The 26,194-nt window shown below is 29.7% G+C and overlaps 2 protein-coding genes across 2 annotated transcripts; one reads left to right on the top strand and one right to left on the bottom strand.

Annotated features, from left to right (window-relative positions):
• Window positions 1-10,916: 10,916 nt before the first annotated feature.
• LOC113867508 (IAA-amino acid hydrolase ILR1-like 6) lies at window positions 10,917-17,666 on the top strand. Its single transcript, XM_027502882.1, has 5 exons — window positions 10,917-11,470; window positions 12,357-12,482; window positions 16,539-16,853; window positions 16,981-17,109; window positions 17,195-17,666. The coding sequence occupies exons 1-5, from the start codon at window positions 10,982-10,984 to the stop codon at window positions 17,558-17,560; spliced, it is 1,425 nt and encodes a 474-aa protein (XP_027358683.1). The 5' UTR covers window positions 10,917-10,981; the 3' UTR covers window positions 17,561-17,666.
• An 836-nt stretch (window positions 17,667-18,502) lies between these two features.
• On the bottom strand, window positions 18,503-24,729 carry LOC113867513 (delta-aminolevulinic acid dehydratase, chloroplastic). The gene is made up of 12 exons (XM_027502896.1): window positions 24,226-24,729; window positions 24,031-24,142; window positions 23,551-23,624; window positions 22,477-22,545; window positions 22,312-22,395; window positions 22,147-22,216; window positions 21,378-21,433; window positions 20,880-21,001; window positions 20,210-20,281; window positions 20,028-20,109; window positions 19,813-19,890; window positions 18,503-19,019 (listed from the first exon to the last, which is right to left on the bottom strand). Exons 1-12 carry the CDS (start codon window positions 24,475-24,477, stop codon window positions 18,852-18,854), a joined length of 1,239 nt encoding a protein of 412 aa, XP_027358697.1. The 5' UTR covers window positions 24,478-24,729; the 3' UTR covers window positions 18,503-18,851.
• Window positions 24,730-26,194: the final 1,465 nt, after the last annotated feature.

Here is a 26,194-nt window from a genome sequence, read left to right as displayed (position 1 = left end):
TTTATCACTAGCCAAATATCATGAAATGCTAGAAGAGACAATTATATTAAGACCAAGGCTCAATTTGTCTAAACTTTTTAAGGAATTCTTATAAAAAAATTACTATAAAAATAATAAAAAAATGTTTAATAAGTTAAAATAATTTATCTTATCAAGTTTTAGAGAAGTTAAACAAAAAATATTTCTTAAAATTTTTATAAAATAAAGAAATATAATTTTTTAATTTATTACAAATATTATATTTATTTTTATACTAATTTTTCACTTATAAAAAATTTTATAAAAGTTTATCTAAATAAAGCCTAAGTCAATCTATAAGAATAAATAAAAATATTATAAAATATAAGTACCAAAGCTTCAATGAAACCAAATTATGAAGATCATTGCGTAAAAATTAAAAGCATAAAAAATATTAAACTTTTAATATATACCAATAAAAAATAAAATTAAGCTAAAATATAAGAATAGAAATATTTTTAAATTTAGAAAAAAAAACTTAAAAAGCATATGTATTTTTTTTTAGTTTGATTATAAATATTTTTTTAACTTGTATTGAAAGACATGTATCTTTTAAGTAGATATTAAAAGATTCGTTAAAATTATTATCATCTATTCTAAGCTCTTCATAGTGACATCAACAAGCGTAAATCTAGGTTCTTTTGATCTTATTCCAAATCAATGCTTGCAAAGTTCATCATGGCTCGTAGTGGGCGGAGGAAGTTAGACCTAGTGTTAGGTAAATGGTTTAGAAACGTAGTAAACATGGGGACCATTGGTGGTTGCAATTCAGGGATAAGACTAAAATCATTTTAGTAAGACACCAAGTAACAACATAAGTAGGGTCCATGACAAATGCCAGGTAATAAAACCAGACACTAAATCAAGGAAGCTTTTACAATGTAAGCATGTGAGACTTGCTGGATTCAAAGTGAAGGATTATTGGCTCTCAAATTAGACTACCTTTGCAACAAAGCAATTGAGGACATCTAAGGTTGGAAATGTATTAATGTTCACAAATGACATTTTTTTATGTGCATTTGATCACATTTTTAATGCAATGGACAATAAAGACTGTTTTTTTAGGGGAAAAAATAATTGAAGTGGGTATAATTTTTTAATATTTTTTTTACTCACATGACCAGAAATTGAATCTCCATGATATTCATACCAATTATCTAAACTTCATTAATTAACAACAACATATAAATCTGATTAGAATTGTCTTGCACTAATAATATTATTAGAGTCAATATCAGTGTTTTGTGCAATGGAAGCTCTACTATGAAAGTTTTTCAGAATTTTATACGCATATCAAAGTCACCCTAAGCTGACAGTGATCATGTACTTATCACTTGTGATATGCAAAGATTGTCCAACTAAGTTATATATTTTTTAATAATTTTTTTGGTACACAGAACTATTATTATTCATACAAATAAAATTTAAATATAATACTTTTTATAAAATATAAATATAAAGATAAATATTACAATACTCTACTCAAATGTGTACAAATATCATCCCAACTATGGACTACATTATTTTGTTTTTGTATTTAACAGAAATTAAACTATTAATATTAATATTATGATTCTATTTTACTAATGTAATATATTATACTAAAATTTAATGTAATATTGGTATTTTTAATTATTTATTCTGACATGTTTATATACACAAAAATAATAATAATAATTTAGAAACAGCACAGAAAAAGAGGTCCAGAATTTACTGTTGGTAGTAGCTGGCAACCATTGGATAAAATACCTGTTGTTAAATTATATTTCTTAAAGAAACGTAGACTATTCTACAAACGTAAGTGTGTATATATATATATATATATATATATATATATATATATATATATATATATATATATATATATATATATATATATTAGTGTAAATTTAAAAATTTTTACATTTAATATGAATTTTTTATTTAACTTAAATTTAATAGTTACTAAAATAATAAATTATAATCTATTAAATTTAAATTAAATAAAAGACTTAATTTAAATATAAAAATTTTTAAATTTGTGCTAATGTAAGAAGATATTTTTTCATATATATATATAGAATTAAAATATAATTTTTATAATATTCAAGAGAAATAACAGTACTTTAAAAGAATTTTAATTGAAAAATACTTTTTTAATAAAATATAAGCGGGTACTATAATTATGTGTTTGCTTTGAAGGAAAGAAATAGAAAAATAAATAAATTAGTTTGAAAAAATTAAAGAATAAATTTTTTAATTTTATTTTCTTAAACTAAACTAAAATATATTATTTTTTGCATTGTTTCCTTATCAGTTTTTCTCTCTCATGCAAGCATATAATACTTATCCTCATAATGTAATAAAAATATATATATCTTTTTAATTTGAATTTAACTGATAACGCTTCGTTAATAAATTGTTTATAAACAATAAAGTCTTATTTAGTGGTATCTTATAAATTAAGAATTAAAAAATAATTTTTTGTTGTTGAGATATATTAAAAATTAATATTTTTTTTATTAAAAACAAACAGTATTATAAACTACGGTCGAGACTTAACGCTCTGATTTTAAAATATGTAACTTCCCTTCTCTTGAACTCTAATGGAAAAAAAAAATGCATAAAAGGTATTTAAGAGTTATTTAAACATTTCGAGAAGCTTCCTCTTGGTTTAAAGCATCTTAATTATATAAACAAACAATGTAGATAGATAACCATGCCAAATGGCCACAGCATCTTGATCTTGGAATTGGGATTCCTTTGACGCGTACTTAGAACCTGTTTGCTTTAAAAGGCAATGACTCTTTGTTCTCTTTAATTTGAGATTCTTTTGCACGTTCAACGTCCATAGAGTTGATGAAATTTAATAAGATGATTAAATAATGGGTATGACCAAGGTCTTCTGAAATTTAATTATGAAATATTTGAATAAGGTTTTGTCTTTTTATAATTTATTATTTTTAAATTTTAACATTTGAAAAATCTATTTTTTTATTTTTTAAGTTATTTGTTAATTTACTTTATTATTTATTTACATAATATGTAAATTGATTTATATAATTTAATTATAATATAATATAAATAAAATGTATCCTTAATAATTTCTTTAATGAATTCAGAGGTTATAAGGTTAGTGTTTTTAAATTTGAAATGTAGATAGGTGATGAAGGTATGACTCATACTTATTAAAAAAATTTACATATTGGGATTGACATCTTTAGGTGTCTCTTGTGATTGAGAAGTATGTTTTAGTGATTTAAAAAATGAAACTATTTTTAAATACAAGATAATGTTAATAATATTTTTTCTTCAAATTTTAAATATATTTGTAAGAGTATTTAATAAAATTTATTAATACACAATAATTTTTATTAGAAATTATAATATTATCAATATTTACACATAATTTATTATTATAATTTTCAAACATACGTTAGACTTAACCACATATAGCGTGAGTGTTGTTGTTTTTTTTCTTTTATTTTTATTTATCCAAACGCTGCACTAGTGATTCTTTTTCTTTTTGAATTAAAATTTCAAGTAATGTAAATCTCAAGATTTTATTAAAATGAAAATATACCTCAAAACTTAAAATACATATTTATAAAGATATTTACAAATCAGAATTAAAAATAAGAATTAAGTTATTATCTACCGTCCAAGCTTTGTTGATGAGTGTTAATTTTTGAGTCATTTAAAAAATGTGCATTAACAAGGTTTACAAAAAGACAATTAGGAAGTGGAGTGACTAAAGTGGCTTAAATGCTCGTTAATGGATAGTGGATTCAAATTCTGCGCTTTGACTACGGATCAGAGAAGATTTCGGCTGATTGCACAGTGCACGATATGCATAGGCCTGGGCGGCTAGGCCCTACATCCCTGCAGCCTATAATTTATAGCGCATGTTTTCTTTTTAACTGAAGAATGAGGCTCTTGCAGGCAGAGGTGGATATATATGACTTAAATTAAATATTATATTTGTATATAAAATAATTTTTATATTTCAAAAATTATACTTTTATTTTATAAGAGTTTTTTAGTTTTTAATGTTTATTTTTTATTCTTATTATAATAGTTATTGATTATATTATAATAGTAAAATTAAAATATAATAAAGTACTCATTAAAGATTAAAATATGTTTTTAAAGCACAGAGATTAATTTATAAAAACTATTAAATAAACGAATTAAATGTATGTTTTAACAAAAAAATTAAATAAATGATAAGCTTGTCTAAAAGAATACAAAACAGTTATTAAAAATTTTAGAAATTTTAAAAATAAAAATTCATATAGTTAAGTCAAATATTATTTATAGTTTATATATATATATATATATGTTTATTGATAAAACTAAAAAATAACATATGTCTAAATATCTTTTTTATAAATAAGTTATTTAATTGGTAGAGAAAATTAGCATATAAGTAAATTTATAATATTATGAGTTGATACAATAATAGTTGTTTATTCATATATGATAAAAAGAAATTCTCTCTCACTGCTGCGAGTAACATAGGAAAGAAATTTGTTTTTGATCTTCTAAGAAAAAATTAATATATAAACCCAAAAGTTTTCATTGACAGGCTCACTACATAACGAGAGTTATTATGTGCCAATTCTCAGGTAAGTGGCGCCAATTTAACGAGTTTTGCACGGTTTAAGTGTTCCTTTTATTCATTTTGATAAATTATTTCAAAAATATTTTATTTTATTATTTTGTTAGTAAATTTTATTTATACAAAAATGGGTAATATTAGATTGTGGGACAATAATTTCACAATAAATAAAATTTATTTAAAGATTGATTATTAAATTTTAAAATGTCATATTTAAATAACTTATATAAACTTCTTTTTAAAATATTACATAAATGGATAAAAAAATTTGACTATCAATAAAACAAATATACTATAATTCACTTTATCCTTCACTGTATTTAAATTTTATGTAAATTTATAGTGTGTTTGAATTGTTGATTTTTTTTCACAACAAAAATGAAAAAAAATTAATTAGTATTATTTTAGCGAATAAGCGAGCTAAACTTATACCAACCCAAGTGCTGCTGAACAAAAGGAGAAAAAAACACCAATAAAAAGTCAATATGTTAAAAAAAAAGGTGAGACATCAATTCATTATTTATTAATTTAATCATGATTGAAATAGCACTATAATGAGTAATTATTTTATATTATATAATATTATAAATAATATTTACATATACATATTTGGTCTCTATAGTTAACATTTGACACAAAATAATTTATATATTTAAAAAAGTTATATTTTATTCCTTATAGGATCGTTTTGTTGGATTTGAATAATTTCTTATTGTGGTGGGAATTGGACGTCAACATTTAAGTTAAAATGGAGAAAAAAATAACATAAAATTTGTTTAAATGAATTTTACATGTTTCTTATAAAAAAGAAAATAAAGAGAAGATTAAGAATAGAGAGAGCAGGTGATAGAGAGGTAGAAAGAAAAGTGAGGAGGTGGGTACTAGTGGAAAGGAATATGAGAATTTGGTATAAGGTTAGCATGGGAAAAGAAGGAGTTTGGAAAGGTAGAAAGAAGTTGAATATGAGAGGAACAAGATAAAGGTTGGATATTAAAATTGGAAAGGCAATATTAAACATAAGAGAAGAAGACAACAAGATTGGAGTAGGAGATACAAAATTTATTTGTATCATATTTTTATTCATTTGTGTAATGTTGAGTTTGTCTTGTTGGATATTAAGTTTTAGAATGAAGTTTTCTTTTTAAAGTGTAAGAAATAATTTGTAAATAAATGTTAATTATATAATGATTAAATATATATTTTAATCAATAAATATTTTAATGAACTTGTCTAGAAAAAATTAAAAAGAGTCATCAAATAAAAAAATCATAAATATTAAAAATATTAAAAATTTATATTTAAATTTAAAATCATATATGTATTGATTGATAAAACTCATTGATTTGATAAATATACAAATAAATAAATAAATATTAATTGTAGTTAATATAATACTAAGAATAATTTATATATGATAAAGACTTTTTATTATGGTTAAAACAAATTTAGCATATCTATATGTTATAATATTATAATAAAAATACCAACAGTGATAATTTATTCATTCTTCTAGAAGAAGAATAAAAAGTAAAATATAAATTTAAGTAAAAAAAATATTAGTAAAAAATAAAATGTTTTGGAAGTAAAATTAAAATATAACACATAATTTTTTTCAACTAATTCTAACGGATAAAAATATATATTTAATTTATATATTTAACATGTTTATGAATTAGTTTCTATGTTTAAAAAGACTTGTATGTTAATTCATATACTTAAAACAACTAATGTATTGACTCCTATCGTTATGATTTAGTTTCTTCCATAGATAATGTTATTATAATGACATATACCAAAACATAAATGACATTATTAAAGCATAACAAGACAATTGTATAAGAATTAAAATGTTAATTTTTTCTAAGTGTATAGACTATTTTACATGTGTGTGTCAATTATAAAGATTAAATATATAATTTAGGCAAAATTAGTATTTTTATCTTCTAACTTTAAGATAGATTTCGACTTAGTCCTTTTTTTTTTGTTCAATTTAATACTTTGACTTTTACAAAAATTTTAAATATGAATTTTTTTTTGTTAAAAACTTAACTTTATTAAAAAATTTGTCATTTTCTACTACATGTAGTTTGTGGTACTTTTCATCGTATTCCTCTACAAATTTCTAACTCTATCTCTCACACCTTTTTTCCTTACTCCTCTCTTTATTTCCATATTTATTTTCTTATACTCAAAACTCTATCTTCTTGTTACAAGCATCAAGTACCACCTCAAAATCCTAAACCATAAACAAATCAACTTTTTAAATACTCATTTTCCATCTTGAACAATTTTGAATATAAAAATCGAAAGAACATAAATAAGCTTTGAGCTTCTAAAATACGATGTTCTTATTAATGAAGACTTTAGAGACTATAATAGCATGAAAAATTAATAAAATAAATTGACAAATAGTATTACACCATATAGGTAACACAAAATAACACATTTTTTTTAAAAGAATTTAGGATTTTTAACAAAAAATACTTATTTAAAACTTTGTAAAAGTTAAAAGAGTATAGTGAATTAAAAAGAAGTTAAAGGACAAAAATTAATCTATCTTAAGGTTAAAGAATGAAGCTTGTGATTTAACATATGTATATATAATTTAATTTAATTATTTGATGATAAATTTATAGCTTATAACTTATTTTACAGTTATATACTACGCAACAAATATTTAAATGTTTTTAAAATTGTAGATTATCTAAAATAAATACAAAAAAATAATGATTTAATTATATTTTTAGTCCTTATAAATGTTGGTCATTTTGTGATAAGTACTTATAAATTTTTTTGTTAAGATTTAGTCTTTGTAAAATTGAAAAAATAGAATTTAGTTTCTACCGTTAACCCTCTCTTTATTAAGTGTTGAGCTAGCTGATTCACATGACATGTCACGTTTTTTTTATTTAAAATTAAAATTTACAAATAAGTCTTTGAAATTATTTTATATAATTGCATAAAAGCTCATTCTCCGTTTCTTTCTCTAACCTTTTTCCATCACCTTTCTTCCCCCCTTACCCCTCCCTTTTCTCCCACCTCCACTCCCTCCCCTTCTCCCTCCTTGTACCACCACTCCTCCTCTTTCACCCACCCTCACCCATTCCTCTTCCCCACACCATCCCTTTTGATTCTTCCATCCACACCATCCCTTCCTCTTCTCCACACTCCTCTCCTTCTATCACCCCTTTCCGCACAACCCTTCTCCCTTACTCACTTTCATTCTCCTATATGTACCACTCCCCTCCCCTACCTTTTCCCATTCCCCCATCATCCGCACCACCCACACTCCTTTCCCTCCAACACCCACACTTTTAACTCCCATCGGCACCACCCCCATTTCCTCTCCCTCCCCACACCTTCAACCCTTTTCCTTCCCTCCACCCCAACTTTTTTTCTATTATCTTACTCTCACTTCTTCCCTCATCCCACTCCTAGCTCCTCCCATTCTCCCAATTCGCATCTTCATTCCTAACTTGTTCTTCACTTTTTTTCTATTAAAATCTTATTTGTGTTTTAGATATTGAGCAGTTGTGTGAAGGTTCTACATTGGATGATGAAAATTTAATTTGAAACGCGTACAAAGTTTAAAAATAAATGGTCTAAATATAAGGTGGAGAGAGAGAGTTGAATGCAATGAAAAAGTGTTGATAAGGGAGGGGGACGAAGAGGGGTTGGGGAAAAGGTGTCGAAAGTAGAGCTATCAATGAGGGTCAAGGCCTGAAATTATTTAGCCCATAATATATGGGTTAGGGTAGGGTTATCCATGGGTTAGCCCTGACCTTACAATCTTACCTAAATTTCAGATTTTACTCAAATTATTCCAGATTCATTCAAATGATACGAACCTTAACTTACACTGCTCCGCTCCTCTTCCCCTTATACTGCTTTTTTTTTTTTCACTGCTCTGCTCCTTTTCCACTACTCTTCTTCCATTTTTTTGCTCCTCTTTCTTCTTCTATTGCTTCCCTCCTCTTCCGCTGCTTCACTTCTCTTCCAACGAGTTGCACCTCTCTCTGCATCTCTCTCTGCTCTTCTTCCAAGGCTTCACTCCTCTTCCTAGAATGAGGGACGACTTTGCGCCTTGCTGTTTATCAGTACTAACAATGTTATGGCTTCTCGCGGCCAACACTGTTTCTCACTTGTTGCATAAATACATATTTGATTGTTTCTGGTTTATTATCTTGTCTTACTAGAATATCTATTTTTTGGGTTAAAATCACAATGTCCATTCATTCTTTTATCTCCTGCTCTTAAATCAGATTATGATTAAATTTTTTGTTACTAAAAAGCTGATTAAATGCTACCCCAAAATCTCAAAATTAATGAGAATAGTTTTTTACATGCGTTGTATGACATGGAATGCATGTATTTTAGATTTTCTGTCTTTTTAAAAGTTAAAGTTCATTTTGTGTATGAATTTGGATACCATTAGAATGATGAAGCTGATTTGGAAGTACATTTGCAAGAAACACTAAATAGATAAGTAGGTTTCAATTCCATTTACTCATCGAAGACAACCTAATTGTTTAAATTCTATATTTTTTTATTTAAAGTTGAATAAAATTAATTTTAATATATTTATTTTAAATTATTAGCTGTAATTATAATATGTGATAAAATTAAACTTAATCAAAAATATTTATTAAAATATGCATTTTTTATATTAAAAAGTATATAAAAAATATTGTAAACCAAACAAACTCTATATCTTAGAAAGTAGATTTATCTTATTAAAAAGTTAAATTAAAATTTGATAAATAATTATTCCATTTTGCATTACAGAAATTTGTAATATTGGATGTGGTGTTATGGTGTGTTATAAAATTTTTTGGCCTATAAAGGCCTGATCCTAACCTTGACCCATAGGGTTTTTTGGCCCATAAAGCTTTTTATTTGTTGGGTTTTTGGCTAACGAGGCTATAAAGCCCTAACCCACATGGGCTAGGGGTAAGGTTGGATCAATTGGACTTTTTTGACAGCTCTAATCAGAAGGGGTTGTAAGGAGGTGAGTTGAGGAGCTACGGAGAAGAAAGAAAAAAAAGTTAAAAGAGTTTTTTTACAAGTAAAATGTATTGAGAGATTTATTTATAATTATATGATTTTAAATGAAAGATTTAAATAACGCGGTATGCCACGTGATGCCACGTAAAGTTGCTGAGTTTGACATAAAAGAGTTGACAACAAGAACTAAATCTTAATTTTTTAACGACTAAATTCTAACAAATTTTTTTTATGAAGATTTATCTTAAAATATCTCCTATTTGTACAGACTAAAATTATAATTAAGTCAAAATTAATTATTGTCTAATTTTAAATGTAATTCAACTATCTTGTTTAAAAATTACCAATAAACTAGAAAATATAATAATTCAATATAAAAATATCAGAAAAAAAGGCAAAATGGATCACGAGAATCTATGTCATCGAAAAATACCGATCTAAGTGGCGGGGTCCCCAACTCCCATATGTGGCAATTCCTTGCCTGATTGTCAAGAGTTTGATAATATTTTTTTTATTTAAAATAATATAAAAATAATAAATATAACAGTGTTTTATTTATATTGAAAAATTTGTTATTTAAAATATCCTCAATAGTATTTCTTACTTATTTACTATAAGATTGTACCGTATTTAAGGAATAGATGTTATATATATATATATATATATATATATATATTACATTTACACGTATATTTATTTTTTATTTTAATTTTTTTATTCTTCATGTAATTTCATTTGATATAATTTTTATTTTATTTTAAAATTTATTAAATATCATTATACTCATCTTAAGAAAATATTAATTTTATTAATTACTATGATAAATTAAATTGATGTGATTAAAATATTTTTATTAAAATTTCAAATTTATTTCATTATTTATTTAATAAGATATTTTTTAAAATAATATTAGATTTATTATAATAATTAATTTGATAAAAAATATCCCTATTAAATAAAAATATTACTAAAAAAATTAATACTCTCTTGATATTTTAAATGTATGTTTTTTATTACAAATTTTAGAATTTAATGTAATTACCATGGAGTTTTAAGCCATGGACTGCTTTCTTCGTACAGCAAATCTCATCAATCAGACTATTACTGCAAAGATCAAAGTTTACTTCTGTATTCTACCCACGTGCTCCAATTCTCAACTGCTAGCATGGAAAGAAAAATAGAAAAGAAAAAGAAAATTCTGTCACCTCCATTTCTTAAAGTTTTTTTTATCCTCACGTGTTTAAATTCTCTTCTCTCCTTCTTCTCCTTCTCTCTCATCCTTTCCTCCCCTTCTTCTTTACGCCCCCTCCTCCTCTGTTCTGCGCTCTCTCCACTCTCTTCCAACTCAACAAAACCAAAATGAAAATCCCAAACCCTGTCTTCTCCTCTTCGATCGTCTTCTTATTAATCGCTCTCCGAGACTCGCCGTTTTCACTCGCCGAGCACATACCTTCCGCTGCTTACGACGGCGTTTTGTTCGCCGACCGGATATGCTACAACCGGGAGAACAACGACGCTGTCTCTCCGTGCAAAAACAAGACGCAGCGAGGCGCACCGGCACCGGTGGACTGCGAGGTGTGGAGCGAGGCGTGTTCGGAGGCGGTGCTGAGCGTGGCGCGGTTCCCGGAGACGGTGGAGTGGTTGAAACGGATTCGGAGAAAGATCCACGAGAATCCGGAACTGGCTTTTGAGGAAACCGAGACGAGCCGTTTGATACGAGAGGAGTTGGATCTGATGGAAGTTAGTTATCGGTATCCACTCGCGAAGACCGGTATTCGAGCCTGGATCGGAACTGGAGCTCCTCCTTTTGTTGCGATCAGAGCTGACATGGATGCACTTCCCATCCAGGTTGCACTCCTGGAACATTATATTTATTCTTCTATTTTTAATTTCTTTACTTTTTGTTATGCTTGAAAACCTAAAAAATAAAAAATATATAGGCACGATATAAAAGTAAATAAATCAATAAGGTCCAATGATTGAAGTTCTTACTCCCATACTTGCATTTACTTTGTTGTGAAAAATTGTTACTCTTTATTGTATTTTTCATGGTTTTGCATCAATATTTAACTAGAAATTTTAATTTTTTCTTATAATATTTAAAATTTTAAAGACAAATTATTTTATTTTAATTAAAATTATCATTATTCTTTTTTTATACTGACATATAAACATTATAACTGTTATTATAAATTTTTTATTTACGTAATATTCATAATAAAATTTAAGATATTTTTCACATGTACCATGTGTTTTAGTTAGTTTGTCATATATAAATCATATATGTTTATTTTTAAAGTTTTATTTGACTTTTTATGTCTGACACAAATAAATAATGTACTTGCACTGTGTACTTATTTTTGTGTACTTATTTTGACAATGAAATGAGAAATTTTTTTAAATATTAGAGAAAAAATATTATTTTTATAGCATTATTTTTATTATTCAGAGAGTATTGAGGTGTGTTTAACAGTAATTTATTAAATATATTTGTTTTTATAAAGCTTGAAAAGTTTGTTGTGCATAGATAAAAAAAATTAGTTTTTTTTTCCTATCTCAGCTTTGTTACTAGTGATTTACTTTGTATGCATTGGGTGAAAAAAGAAAGAGAGCTCTTTAACTAGTGATCGGTTGCTTTCATGGTAGTTTCTGAACTTTTTTGGGAGTAATTGATAGTAATTTATTCCCATAAAAATAAAATTCCATCTCATGCACTGCTTGGGATTCGTTGTAGGAAGCTGCGGAATGTGAGTACAAGTCGAAAGTTCCCGGCAAAATGCACGCTTGTGGGCACGACGCCCATGTGGCTATGCTTATTGGCGCTGCCAAGATCTTGAAAACTCGAGAGCATTTATTAAAGGTTTGTTCTTCTCTTCACCCTCCGCAGACTCGTATGTTTATTTTCAATCAAGTATTCCATTATTTTTTGGACACTTATTCCTTTATTGTACAATCTCATTTCTTAATCATCAACGGTGAGACATACTTAACATCAAGTCCACCTGATATTTACATTTAAGGATTATTTTAAAAAATTAATAATTAAATAATTAAACATGGTATAAGTTTTTTGTTCATAAAATGTATTATTACATACAAAATATTAAAGTGGAATAAATATTTGTAAATAAAACATGATTACTTTTAAATATTTAAAATTAATTTCAAGGATTGATATTCATAAAATCAATAATTATAGTGAATCTCACAAATTAATGTTTTTAAAAATTATCTAAAAAATTAATAAATAATTTATTTAATTAAAAATCACATTAAAGACACACTAAAAATGATTATAAAATACATTAATGATGTTTTTAGTAAATTTTTATTTTTAATTTTTAAATCAATACCTTTGAAACATTGTTTAGCGTTTGTCATTTGGAGATAGTCAATTGAACTTATCTGTTCAATTTTGAGAGCAAATAAACTTTTATACTTCAATTTAACTATAAGGTCATAATGGAAACTATGAAATTTGACTGTAGTACCTTCGTTCTTTACATTCATTGACCAATTAAAAGTTTCAAACTTCTGGTCCTTCCCACTTTTCGTGTACTAGGTACAGAAAGGAATTGAAGGAACTTCAGACGTCATATTTATGTATAATTTTTTCAATAATATATGATGAATACAAAATTTTAAATAAGACTTACATATATGCATTACCTTATCCAAAGCACATTACCTTTTTATCGTGGCATAACTTTATTCGAGGGGACACTTCGGCCAAAAAGTCTAGTCCGTTACACCTTTAATGCCTCCTAACAATTTCCTCGCACCTTTTTTCTTGGAGACACAATCTTGTTAGCCTTCATGGTTTAAGACTTAAAGATATATTGCCTCTATCGTTTAATCTCTCTCCCGCAAAGACTCACAAGCTAGGACTATTTTTCTTTTCTTAATGTCCGATCTCTTGAGAACTTAATAAGTGGATCATTGAACTTGAATCTTGAAAATAAACATTCTTTTAGGGTCTTTAGCATTTTTCTTTCTTTCTTTCTTTATTTAATTTTCCTTTCTCTCAAAAACATGAAATATCAATTTTAGGTGTTGGTCAGTTCATTATTAAGTACTTATGATTTTTCTTCTCATTTTAACGTGTACCAATATGTGTCTTGACCATCTTAATTTGTTGAATAGTGATATTAGTTATACAATATATGTATATATTTTTTTTAATTCAAAAGAATTTTACAAAACAAACTTTTTCAACCAAGTCTGAAGCTGACCCTCTACCAAAAAAATAAGATTACTCTACCCCACAAAAACCTGTCTCATATATATACAAGTAAACGACCTCACCTAAATATTTTGTTATTCCAACATTAGGCACGTTGACACCTTTTAAAAGGGATATTTTAACTATATTATATGAACGATGAAGAATAGTTTGTTTATGAAATCTCGTGTTTTGGAGGCCGTACGTATAACCAACATTTTTTAAAATTCATTTTACATCTTTTATTTCTAAATGTGAGACAAGGTGGACGGTCTAGCCAGGTTTGACAACTAAATGTGGCTGGCTATCTTCGATAATATATGGCCATCTCTCCAAATCTTTATTCAATTATGATGACATAGTTGATGGTAGGAGAACATGTAAGGTATAAGCTAATAATTTCCTACAAATAATAAATTATACTATAATTATTTTTATATTTTTATGCTGTAATTTATTATCTTATTAAGTATTACAAAGTTATCTAAATTCATTTTTCACGTAGAGTTTTGGATATCTAACAATGTAGAAATATAATTCTTACCAAATCATACACGCAATCGCACAGATAATATTTCGTAAATTGATGAGATGAATTTTATTATACCATATATTAATACGATTTAAGATTTGATCAAAGTACTGGCTTAAAAACTGGTTCACTGTCTAACTTTTTTACATCAATCTCATCGTAATTTTCTTATTTTCTGTTATTAATTTTCATATGTTAGCTTTGCTGGGCATTTCCAAACTATTTTATTTACCGTGTTAAATGGGTAGGACTATGATTTGTGTTTCGTCTATCGTTAGAAAGTTCAAACTTGGACTTAGTGGTTCCATCGACTTAGAATAAATTTAGATAGGATTGTTGAAATTAGATATGACGATGAAATTCAAATGCAGATTTATTCCATTCCGTATAGTCATAATTTTGGATGGAGAAAATTGAATTTGGGACCGAGCTTTTTCGAACACATTAATATTAATAGGGTAAAGAGGGGTAAGGATGAGTTTGGAATATAAATACTTACTCTTCAACCTGATCTCACCTCAATAATAATTAAATAATAAATTTGAGCTTAAATATTTTTATAATAATATAGTTTGGTTCTTATATATATGATTTGAAACCTTTTGTAAGTGGGGTGGCATCACTGCTGCATTGCTGTGAAGCAACTTGTTCTGAAGCAAGCAATGTTAATTGATCCTTGTAGTTATTAATATAAGCAGTGGTCCTTCTGAATAAAGTTTGCTTTGTCTTGTATCGGGCTGAACACGTGCTTCAATAAAAGCTGCATTAGGCTTTTATCTCGGTTAGAGAGAAAGGAGTATTTTTTCAGCATAAAGAGCATGGGGCCTCATGAGACATAGTATTAACTTATGATAACGAGCATAAACTTTTCTGTCCATTTACACATTAGGGGCTATTAATTGAGATGCCTTTCTACAATATAAATTAAAATTATCGCAATTGCCTCGTGTATAAAACGATTAAGAGAACATCGTATTTAAATAATGGCAATAGGGCATAGGAACGGTGTAGCCAACCAACGGGTGGGGAATCTTGTCTACGGTTTCCACTTGTACTAGATTTAGAACATTACAGAAAATGCGAAAACTGACAGATGAGTCGACTCTTGTGTCTCTTTCCACCGCTGTGTCTGGTAATCGGTTTTGGCGTGGATTATCTCATTCATAAAACAATGTCATTGACAAATTGGCACGAGAAATGGGATAAAAGGAGAAAACTAAGAGAAAATGAAACTTATTTTCATTAGCATGTGAGAAGAAAAAAGAGGGAAAAAAAGGACAACTTATCCCTTGACGGAGAAAAAAATATAAAAAAGGAAAACTTTTAAGTACAAGCTTACATAGTCATGTTAAATTGACACAAAATTCATTTATCATATATATTCAAATAAACATAAAGATAGAAAAATTATGCTCTCTCTCTATTTTCTGCATTCAAACAAAGTTTTATCTACACTCCTGTCAACGCCTGTCGCAGACTTCTGTTGACTATAGGTTTATTCCTAATAGAGTTGGAACGGGCAATGTTTCTATAACAGTCTAGTGAAGAGAGAAAAAGAAAAACACGCAGGAAAACTCCACATTCTCGTTCTTGTACAAATTTCTGAGATATACGACCTTGATTGAGTCTCTGTCTCTTTGAGGTACACATACGCATGTATTTTGTAGATAATGAGGTTTTAAATAAAACCTTAGTTTTACCATATTGACCTGAGTTTTAAACCATTCATAATTCTAAATAATTATACGATTTTAAAAAATCGTCGTATAATTCTAAATAAATAACTGATTTATGAAGCAGACAGTGACAAATACACCTTTGGGTTTTGGGACTCGGGTCATTGTTTTAAAGCTCCATTCACATTGTGATTCCAAAGAAAACAAACCCAACTTATTTTACATTGTGATTCCAAAGAAAACAAACCCGATGGCCCCGATTGCAAATTGCACAATTATTAGGAAAGACTTGTTATATATGAGAAAAAGTTTATATATTTTCTGTCAAGATTTTACTAATACCCGACTTAGTTAGTCGTAACCTTTAATAAGAACAATGTCTTATGACTATTTCCTATGTAAACAAGTATGAAACAGATAAAGATACAAGAAGGAAATTGTATCAATAAACTTAATAGCCCTTTACTCTTATGCTGTCCATCACAGGGAACTGTAATTCTGTTATTCCAGCCAGCAGAGGAAGCTGGTAATGGTGCAAAACGAATGATGCAAGATGGTGCTTTGGAGGACGTGGAGGCTATATTTGCAGTTCATGTATCCCATGAACATCCAACTGGTATAATTGGGTCGAGGCCTGGACCCCTCCTTGCTGGCTGTGGATTTTTCAGAGCTGTGATTAGTGGCAAAAAAGCCCTTGCTGGCAATCCTCACCATTCTGTTGATCCAGTTTTGGCCGCTTCAGCTGCAGTTATCAGCTTACAGGGCATTGTCTCGCGCGAATCAAATCCATTGGATTCACAGGTTTTGCATCATAACAATACACCCCTTTCTAATTTTCAACCCATGTGTCATTTTCTATTATACTTTGGTAGTCTTGCTTGCATACCTTCTCTAACTATGAAGTCCTTGGCTTCCTTTACAACTTTAGGTTGTCTCTGTAACTTCATTTAATGGAGGCAACAATCTTGACATGATACCGGATACAGTGGTTCTCGGTGGGACTTTCAGAGCGTTCTCTAATACCAGTTTTTACCAAGTTCTTGAAAGAATAGAGCAGGTTAGCAATTAACTTATTCTATTACTAACGTGAATGCTAATGATTGCATGGGTTTAACTTGAGTCCTTTTTGTTGTCTCAAAAAGGTGATTGTGGAACAGGCCAGTGTCTACAGATGTTCCGCAGAAGTTGACTTCTTTGAAAAGGAGTACACGATTTATCCTCCCACAGTTAATGATGATAAAATGTATGAGCATGTGAAGAAGGTGTCAATTGATTTGCTTGGTCAGAAGAATTTCAGGGTAGTTCCACCTATGATGGGTGCTGAAGATTTCTCTTTTTACTCCGAGGTGGTTCCCTCAGCTTTCTTCTATATAGGGATAAGGAACGAAACACTGGGGTCTACTCACACGGGACACTCCCCGTATTTCATGATTGATGAAGACGTTCTACCAATAGGTGCTGCTGCTCATGCCACTATTGCCGAGAGGTACCTCATTGAACATGGCTGATGTTGGAAAATAGAAAAAGCCCTGCACTTGTTGCCACTTCCTCTCAACTTTGTACAAAATCGGTACACAAGTTTGTTTGTCCTTCTCATGTTCCTTATATAAGTAAACCCTCCCTTTAGTTATTGATATTTAAAGTGCCTATAACATTAGTTTCTAACTTCATAAAATATTCTCTTTAGTCTTTAATATAAGTGTAAAATATAGTAAAATAAAATAAAATTTAATTTGATTAACCGTTAGTTCTACACTATCAATTAATTTAAATATATCAAAATATAATTTTTATATTAATTATTACATAAATCAAAAATTATTATTGATATAACAATGGAATATTACAAATAATTTTAAGTGTCACTGTTTAAATTAAATTTTAAAAAAGTATAATATATGATTTTTTTTAAAAAACTAAGACTATGTTGAAGTCAAAGATTAAAATAATAGACACAGTTCGCGGGAGTAAAGTAAAAGCTTGTTCTCCATAGTTATTTTGTTGCTTGAGGTTAAGGAACGGTAGAGATCAGGCTATCCCTTTCTATTTTCCTTGTACAGTGTAGGCTCAATAAAGAGCAAAGGGAGCGCCAAAATTTGGTGGAAGGGGCTTTAAAAGCTGTATGGTTTCTGGAGGCAAATGTCCAGCTGTATAAACTATTAAATAAAACCTTAATTTGAGGAAATCTTTGTATAATTCATTTGACTTTTTCTTAACGAAATCAATCGAATAAGCGCGTCCTACTAGGATAAAAAACAGCAAATGAAGGAAAGGATGTATATCTATGAAATTGGCTGAAGTTTGAGCTTTGACCAGTTTTATACGATATCTTATAAACCATTCGGTATTAATAACCCATCATAAAATTCAGTCAGTCCTATGATATCAAACACACTGCATGTTTTACATCATAAATTGCATTCTTTATCATAAACAGGAGAAAGCAAATGGAACATAAGCATTGACTTGCCAAGATAAACTTTATTTCAGCACCAAATACATTACAGTACGAAATAATCTGCTGGTGCGGGCACACTTTCATTTATGCAATGCGATAGGTAAGGCTACAATAGCAACAAAACAACTACGCTTTTTCCCACCAGGTGGTATTGGCTATATAAATCAAGTGATAACATAATGTTTAATTGTAAATTATATCTACAGACAAACCCCTTTAAGTCCTTAAAACAATCGACAATTGACATGTAAAGCGTTTAAAAGAAAATCAAGCGTAACACGCTAGTACTTCGAGCTCTTTGCCCTTCTACAGCGAACAATGCCGTATATATTTCAACAATCTCACCTTTTCTCTCCACACAAACATCTGGCAGCTTGCAGAGCAAAATATGTAACGATGATATCAGCACCAGCCCGTCTGAGGCATAAAAGTGACTCCATCATAACCTTTTCTTCGTCAATCATTTTGAGAGCACCACCAGCTTTTATCATTGCATATTCACCAGAAACCTGTTCCATGAAAAATAAGAATTTTGAACAAGGACCAGGGAAAATCTTAAAGCAAACTACATCTATAAAGAACTAAATCTTTTAATTCACATAAAATAATGCAAAGGTTTTCTTTTATTCCAAGCCTTAAAGCATAATTTATGGTATCACTATCAAGCATCACCACATCCATGAAATCTTTTATTCATTAGTTGTACACTAGCTTCCATCCTTCATCAACTGCTTTTGTGTTTTATCTGCTTCTCATACATTTTCCACTCTGCCTAGACAGAGCTCCAGACCCCACTGAGGGGTCAGGGAAGAGGAAGTAAAACTTGGATAATCTTCTTAGAACACATAGAATGCAATAATTTATAATTAATAAATGTGTTTTAAATAAACTACTAAACTAGCATATCAATCAAAGTTATTCTTCAACGTCATATTCCTATAACTTTGTAATATTTGGGCTTTAACAGTGCATGGAGTTCATACCGCCAAATTGCAAGACTCAAAGGCAATAGATATAATGATTGTTATGGAAACAAATTTGCATACCATCATTCTTTATAATTATTGCATTATAATTTGATGCTATGTCAGAGCGCAATAGCATAAGAACAATAACTGTTAAAGCAACCATAAAGTTGTGCTGCAGCCTGATATTAAATTAGAAGAATGACGTTTGTCTAATATAGATTTCTGTTACTTGAAGTAAGCTTAATGCAGAATTCATTGGTTAAAATTTATTGAATATTTGATCAACTTTTCATCAGAATATTTCGTCTAGTGCTAGAATGGGCAAGAGAAGAACCTGGTATGCTGCAATTGGCAAAGGAGAATTATCCCTGAGCAACCTTATGATATCCAAATAAGGAAGACCAGGCTTCACCTGCAAATCCATTTTTTCAAGTTCATAAAAGAAAATAGTACAAACAAAACAACCATAAGATGAATTTCATTCTTAACCATGGTCATGCATGCATACACACACACATGCACAAAAAAAAAAAAAAAAACTAAACCAACCAAGAGAATATCAGCTCCTTCAGATTCATCTTCACGCATCTCAGTCAGAGCCTCTCTGTAATTTGCTGGGTTCATCTGATAACTTTTGTTCAGCCAGGCCAGATTTATGAGCAAAACAAGAATCAATAGTCTAAAATTAGTCAAAAATATAAAAGTAAATTCAATTTCAAGATGATACATACGTCTTCTTGTCTCCAAACCGAGGGTTTGAGTCTAGTGCTTCTCTAAATGGACCATAAAAAGAACTTGCATACCTGTCAGTATCAAAAAGGAGTGGATGAAGCGAATAAAAATATCCATCAAACCATTTTGTTAGCTATAACTTCTATTCTTATAGAATTGTTCTTCTATAAGTAAACTCGGGAATGAGTAACAATTAGCAAAAATAGTGAGATGGTTCATGGCAGCAACAAAATACATATCTAATGGAATTTGAAAGCTAGTGGCTATGGCAGTGAGGATGATACAATTGCTAATAAGTTGCACAACAAAGAAATTGACTTGTGCATAATGGAATTGTTCCATGTAAAAAATGAATCATATGCCACACATTTTGAATAACTGTAACACACTAACACCCCTAGCTACAACATAGAATATCCATTGATATTGAGTTTGACTTCTTTATAATACATTCTCGTAAGTTAAACTGATCAATGAAAAATAATTCTACATCCATATTTTGAATTAAATTTTCAAATCATTTATTTTTCTTTTCATTGGAGTTATTTCTTAATTTTGGGTGTATTTATACAACTCCATAACTGAATAAACCTTCCATAACTTACATTACAAGCTGACACAAACAGAAAACGAGATAAGGAAAAAGAAATGGCCAAGTATTAAAATTACTTTGCAGTATAGGACATTATAGAAACATGCTGAAAGCCTTCAGCATCGAGAGCTGCTCGCATTGCTCCTACCCTACCATCCATCATATCACTAGGACTGACAACATCTGCTCCAGCTTGGGCCTTTTTGTAAAATAAAGAAGACCAAGAAAGGAAAAAATGATGTTAGTAGGAAGGTAAACGCATATGATGATTTCCTCAAGTAACAATGCTAAAGCATTAACCTCCCTATATTTTGGCAAAGATTACTTGCTGATAACTACCATCAAGCATTAGCTCTTTCCTCTTTCATTTTATTTTCTCATATGAGAGTTGCACCATGTTAAACCCATTACATGAATCAAAATCACTTCCTTTAACAAGTCATACTTATGTGAAAGTAAATGAATCTTTCTAAGCTTTACAGAGGAGGCTATCAATGTGCTCAAGAAATCTGAAGAAAATGATTGGGAACTTCCTACAGTTGAAAATGTGTATAGAAGATATGCAGTCACATTACCTGCGCCACAGCCTGCTTACTTAGCTGATGAACTGTCTCATCATTCATAATGACTCCTACAAGGTATCAAGGATATATAGTGTAATTAATTGGTACTATATTGACTGTAATCAAGCAAGGTACTACTAGGGGGAAACCCTGTATAATTGTTGTACTGTTATTCAAATCTGGTTTATAAACCACATTATTCTAGTAAAAGTTAACTATTTGTGTGTGTTCAATTCTGGAGTCTTACAAATACTAAATAGAAACTCATACTCTTCTTGTGTTCCTTATTTTCTGCCAAGTCAGAAGGAAACAAAGCAAAACATGCACAGCAAAAATTGTTCAGCAATTGATCAGACCTCTACCAGTTAATTCCCTTAGCATAACACTCCCTACCCTAACAGACCTTAAATCAGGTCTAAAAGCATGGACAGAAATGCAAACATGAAATACAGCATGGATATGGGCATCATACAGCGTGACACAACCAAATGTAAAATGTTAGTTACTTTTGAAGTATTGGGTTGTGTCTAAAATATGTTCCAAGGTAAACAACCCCTTCAATTTAATATCTGTGCTTCAGATTAACAATGCATTTCTCATGAATTATCAGGTCAATGGATCATGTTCAGTAACGCATATCCTCCATGTCCCAAGGTCCCTAAAATGTGAGAAATAACAATTACATTCATCTATAAAAGGAACCAGCTTTAAACACCCATAATTCGACATGTTCCTTAAAAGATTCCAACTTCAAGTAACAAAGACAAATTTGATAGCATACCATCTTCTCTAACTATGCCATCATGCCCATCTGACGAATAAGGATCTAATGCAACATCTGTGTAGATAACCTGAAGAAAAATTGAATAAAATATCATATTGGCTTAACTTTCTGCATGCACCCGAAAATATAATATCCTCAAACTATGGAATTATGTTCACTTACAAGGTCTGGGTACTTATCCTTGAGCAAACGTATTGCCCGAGGCACTAAACCATTTTCATTGTATGCTTCATCTCCTGTGGGAGACTAAAGGGAAAAACTTGTTATACAAGATTGCATTGCAGTTATCCTACTGAAAGTCTAAGGTATGTAGGAGAGAAATAGAACCTTCAAAGCATCTGGAATTTTGGGGAAGAGTACAACACTATTGACACCAACATCTCGGGCCTTTGCAACCTGAAGCACAAAATGCTCACTGAAAATTACTAAACCTATATGAGTTATACAAGGTATATAGCAACAGTGATGTCACCATCACTCATTCAGTTTAGGAATATAGAAAACAAAAGGCTTTGTGTGTATGTACTCATAAGTTATAAAACTATGTAAGAGAAGGTTTCTTCAATTAATTGAACAAGCAAGCAATGTAATGGGCAGGTTCAGTATGAGAAGTAAAATACCCAAACAAAACCAGCCAGCTTTCCCCAGTATGGCATGATTCAAACTAGTCAGATGGTGAAAGGAACAATAAAATCCATTGAAACTCCTTGACCAAATTAAAATAGCATCAAACTTCTAATATGTAGCTTAAATAATACTCAATACAATGAAGTTAATCCATAAAAGTACATGCAACAACAAGGTCTTTGTTAAGATGTTCCACATTGGTTAGGAATAGAGACAAAATACTCTTTAAAAGGGCTAAAGCAGTCCTCCTCTTATGAGTTAGCTTTTGAAAGTGAGTTAGACCCAAGTTTCTTAACAGTCTTTACCCACTAGGTAAGGTCAGCTAGATGGATTTTATAATGCCATAAATGTCTGTCTTTCATAGAGTACAAAGGTAGATGATTAATGTCCTCTTGACAAGTCGACCTAATATTCTAAATAATAAAAGTACATAATAGTTTATCTCGATTATACTGGACTAAAAGTGACACAAAAGCGGAAGGATATAGCTCCCGAGACACATTGGAATAAAGTTTTGCAAAAGAAAGTTAAAAAAAATCTCCAATTAAAAACACCAGTTTATAGCAGTAGACAACTTTCATCCCCAATTCACTTATACTTTGAATGGTTTAATTAGGGATTCATTCTACTACATTTTCAAAACTCCTTTCACTTTATAAGTTTCTTTGCTAAAAATGAAGACCATTAACATAAAATCAATGCCTAAGGCAAATATGGGACTCATTTACGCTGTGCTTGAGAGTATGAGACACAGAAACAGTAGCAGATAAAAACCTCTTCTACAAGTCCATTTCTCCACCCAAGCCTGTAGCATCCAGGCATAGCTCCGATCGGAGTATCCTCTTCACCTGCAGTTTCAAACTCAAACATTCTCGTAAGTCATAATCTAAAATCAAATAATCACCATGAGGATACTATACAACTTAGTAGCTACAAATGAAAAATGGGTAAACTCCCATTCTAATCCTAAAATTGTCAGCCACCAACTTCATAATCTCTTACTTTACAAAATATCTTTCACTTTAATCCTTTCTGCTTTGTAGAAAAAGACAGTGGAAAATAAAGTTAAAAAAAAAAAAACACGAAAATGAATGACATTTTATAAAGTCCAGAACTGAAGTGAGAATTTTGTAGAATTAGGGATTTAACTATTTAAGCAACCAACTCTTGAGCACTAGAAGGGGGTTTAGTCAAAATGCATATAACCAACAAGCGCTAAGCTTCTAAGAAAGCATCACGTGCAAAAACACCAACCTTCGTGTATGAAAAGCGGGTAAACAAAATTCGCCGGAGAAATGCTCGTTTCCCGAAAAGCCGATCGAACTGCAGAAGACTTCCGGTTCCGACGAGGACGCCGGTGAAGTGGCTGATGCAAAAAAACAATAAACGAAGCCATCAAACCATTGCGTAGGAAGGTGTAGTTAGTTAGAAACAATGCACAAGACTCACAAGTGAAGGCACCACCGGCGTTCCAACCGGAGCTGCCGGTTTGGGCGGCACAGGAGGCGCCGGAGGCACGTTTCCAGCGACAACCGCAGCTTCACATTCTGAATCGCTGGCTCTCACGACGAAAAGGTGTGGACGCTGAGACTTGGTCGCAGCGCGTGGACAACAAAAGTTCAGATTCCTCGGTAGTGCTCTGAGACCGACGTAGCTCTGGCAATTCACCGCAGAGGGCGCGTTAGGGATTGTGCAAGCCATTAATTGCACTCCTAAATGCACTATCAGTGATTCTTAAACCTCTTGAAATTGAGATTGATTGAATGAACAGAATGCAGAGAGTGGAAATTCTAAGGTGAAGACGCAGTGGGATCGAAGAATTGGGGTGCAATGATAGAAGAAAATGGAAGAGGGGGTTTATCGGATGTGGGAGAATAAAGAGAACCAATGAGAAGAGAGTTGCAGGAAGAGGATAAGTGAGGAGGTACACACAGGATTCAACACTTTGCCCGAATTTACCTTTTTGTCCTCCACCTACTTAAAATTGTGCTCTGAATATAAACATATCGTTTAAATATGAATTAGGAGTGTATTAACTCACGTAGAGTATCACATACCTTTATGAGGTTTTTATTTCATTTTTTAATTATTTTATATTTAATTTTAATGCATTTAAGGTAAATAAATAAATAAAGTTGGCGGTTAGAAATGATTTCGAAAGAGTTTTTGATGGTGATTTGAGAATTTAGATAGTACAATAAAAAAAAAGTATGATAAATTTTTTTGTCCAAAATATTATCATTTTAAAATTATGGTTAAATTAAAAGACAAAACAAAGATAAAATGTTATTATTTTTTAAAAATAATTTTAAGAAATGAATTAAATTGAAAAAGGTTAAAAATTAAAGTTAAATTTCGAGCACTAAATTGAATAACAAAAATTCATCTGTTTTTGGGCCTTTAAATGGGCCCTGAAACAAACTTGGCCCATCCAAATCTCAACTCACTTACATTTTATAAAAGTAAGATAAGAGGAAGAGTACGAGTTAGATGTTTGGAGAGCAGATCCAGTGAATGAAAAAGCACGACGCCATGGGTTGAGTGAAGCCCATTGCCTTCTATTACAGTTGAGTGGAGCTAAAAAAAAATGTGTTTGTGATGAAATGTAGAGTAGAATAAATTATTATCTAATTTAGATAAATTTATCAAATATTTGTTTGAGAAAAAAGTTATATTACGAAAATGAATGAATCGAAAAATGTATAAATTAAAATTAATTTATACATCTCAACATTTTGGGGAATAAAAAACAAAATAAACTTATAATTTTAAAAAATTAATCATAAAAAAATTTGAATATTCAGTTATTGAAATTTACATTTAACCTTTTAAATGATTTACACTTGTACAAAATAATATTAGCAGTTTTGTTTAATCTTTTGACATCTTTATTAAAGAATCCTAATTCAAGCATCGAATTATAAATTATAAACTTTTATGTAATTATATAGTCGATGGCATGATTCAAAAGCGCATATGTTCACGCTTGAAAATCTTTGATGCTTATGACAAATACCGAAGGCAACCACCGATTCGAATAAGATAATAAAAGGAAGTTTCTTTAAACCTTTGTCGGTGTTACTTTTCTTGCATCGCTTGAACTTTGAAAAGTTCATATATTTGGTCCCACTAAGGTAACACACCCAGAGACATATCTCACGCGCACGAAAATTAATAAATAAATGAAAGAGTCAAAGATAATAGGTTTTAAAGTAAAATAGTTATTAATAGCATAAAAACAGTAAAATGGTAATTTAATCTTTAAATTTAATGTGATTAATTTAGTTTTTCATATTATAAATAATATTAATTAGTTTTTAGCTAATTTAATCTTTGAGCTTATAAAAAATAAATATAATTTTAAATTTAATAATTATTAATTATTTAAATCTTTAATGTTGATATAAGTTAGATAATT

The sequence above is a fragment of the Abrus precatorius genome, unplaced genomic scaffold, assembly GCF_003935025.1.
Source record: "Abrus precatorius isolate BTA unplaced genomic scaffold, Abrus_2018 Scaffold10, whole genome shotgun sequence".
NCBI classification, from domain to species: domain Eukaryota; kingdom Viridiplantae; phylum Streptophyta; class Magnoliopsida; order Fabales; family Fabaceae; genus Abrus; species Abrus precatorius.
Note: the sequence above shows the minus strand (reverse complement) of the source record. Positions and strands in the feature narration are given on the sequence as shown.

Coding starts and splice junctions, on each gene's coding strand:
- LOC113867508 (XM_027502882.1), top strand. CDS start 10,982: ATGAAAATCCCAAACCCTGTCTTCTCCTCTTCGATCGTCTTCTTATTA. Junction 11,471..12,356: donor TGGATGCACTTCCCATCCAG/GTTGCACTCCTG, acceptor GATTCGTTGTAG/GAAGCTGCGGAATGTGAGTA. Junction 16,854..16,980: donor CAAATCCATTGGATTCACAG/GTTTTGCATCAT, acceptor TTACAACTTTAG/GTTGTCTCTGTAACTTCATT.
- LOC113867513 (XM_027502896.1), bottom strand. CDS start 24,477: ATGGCTTGCACAATCCCTAACGCGCCCTCTGCGGTGAATTGCCAGAGC. Junction 23,625..24,030: donor CCCGCTTTTCATACACGAAG/GTTGGTGTTTTT, acceptor TTGAAACTGCAG/GTGAAGAGGATACTCCGATC. Junction 22,546..23,550: donor GAAATGGACTTGTAGAAGAG/GTTTTTATCTGC, acceptor TTTGTGCTTCAG/GTTGCAAAGGCCCGAGATGT.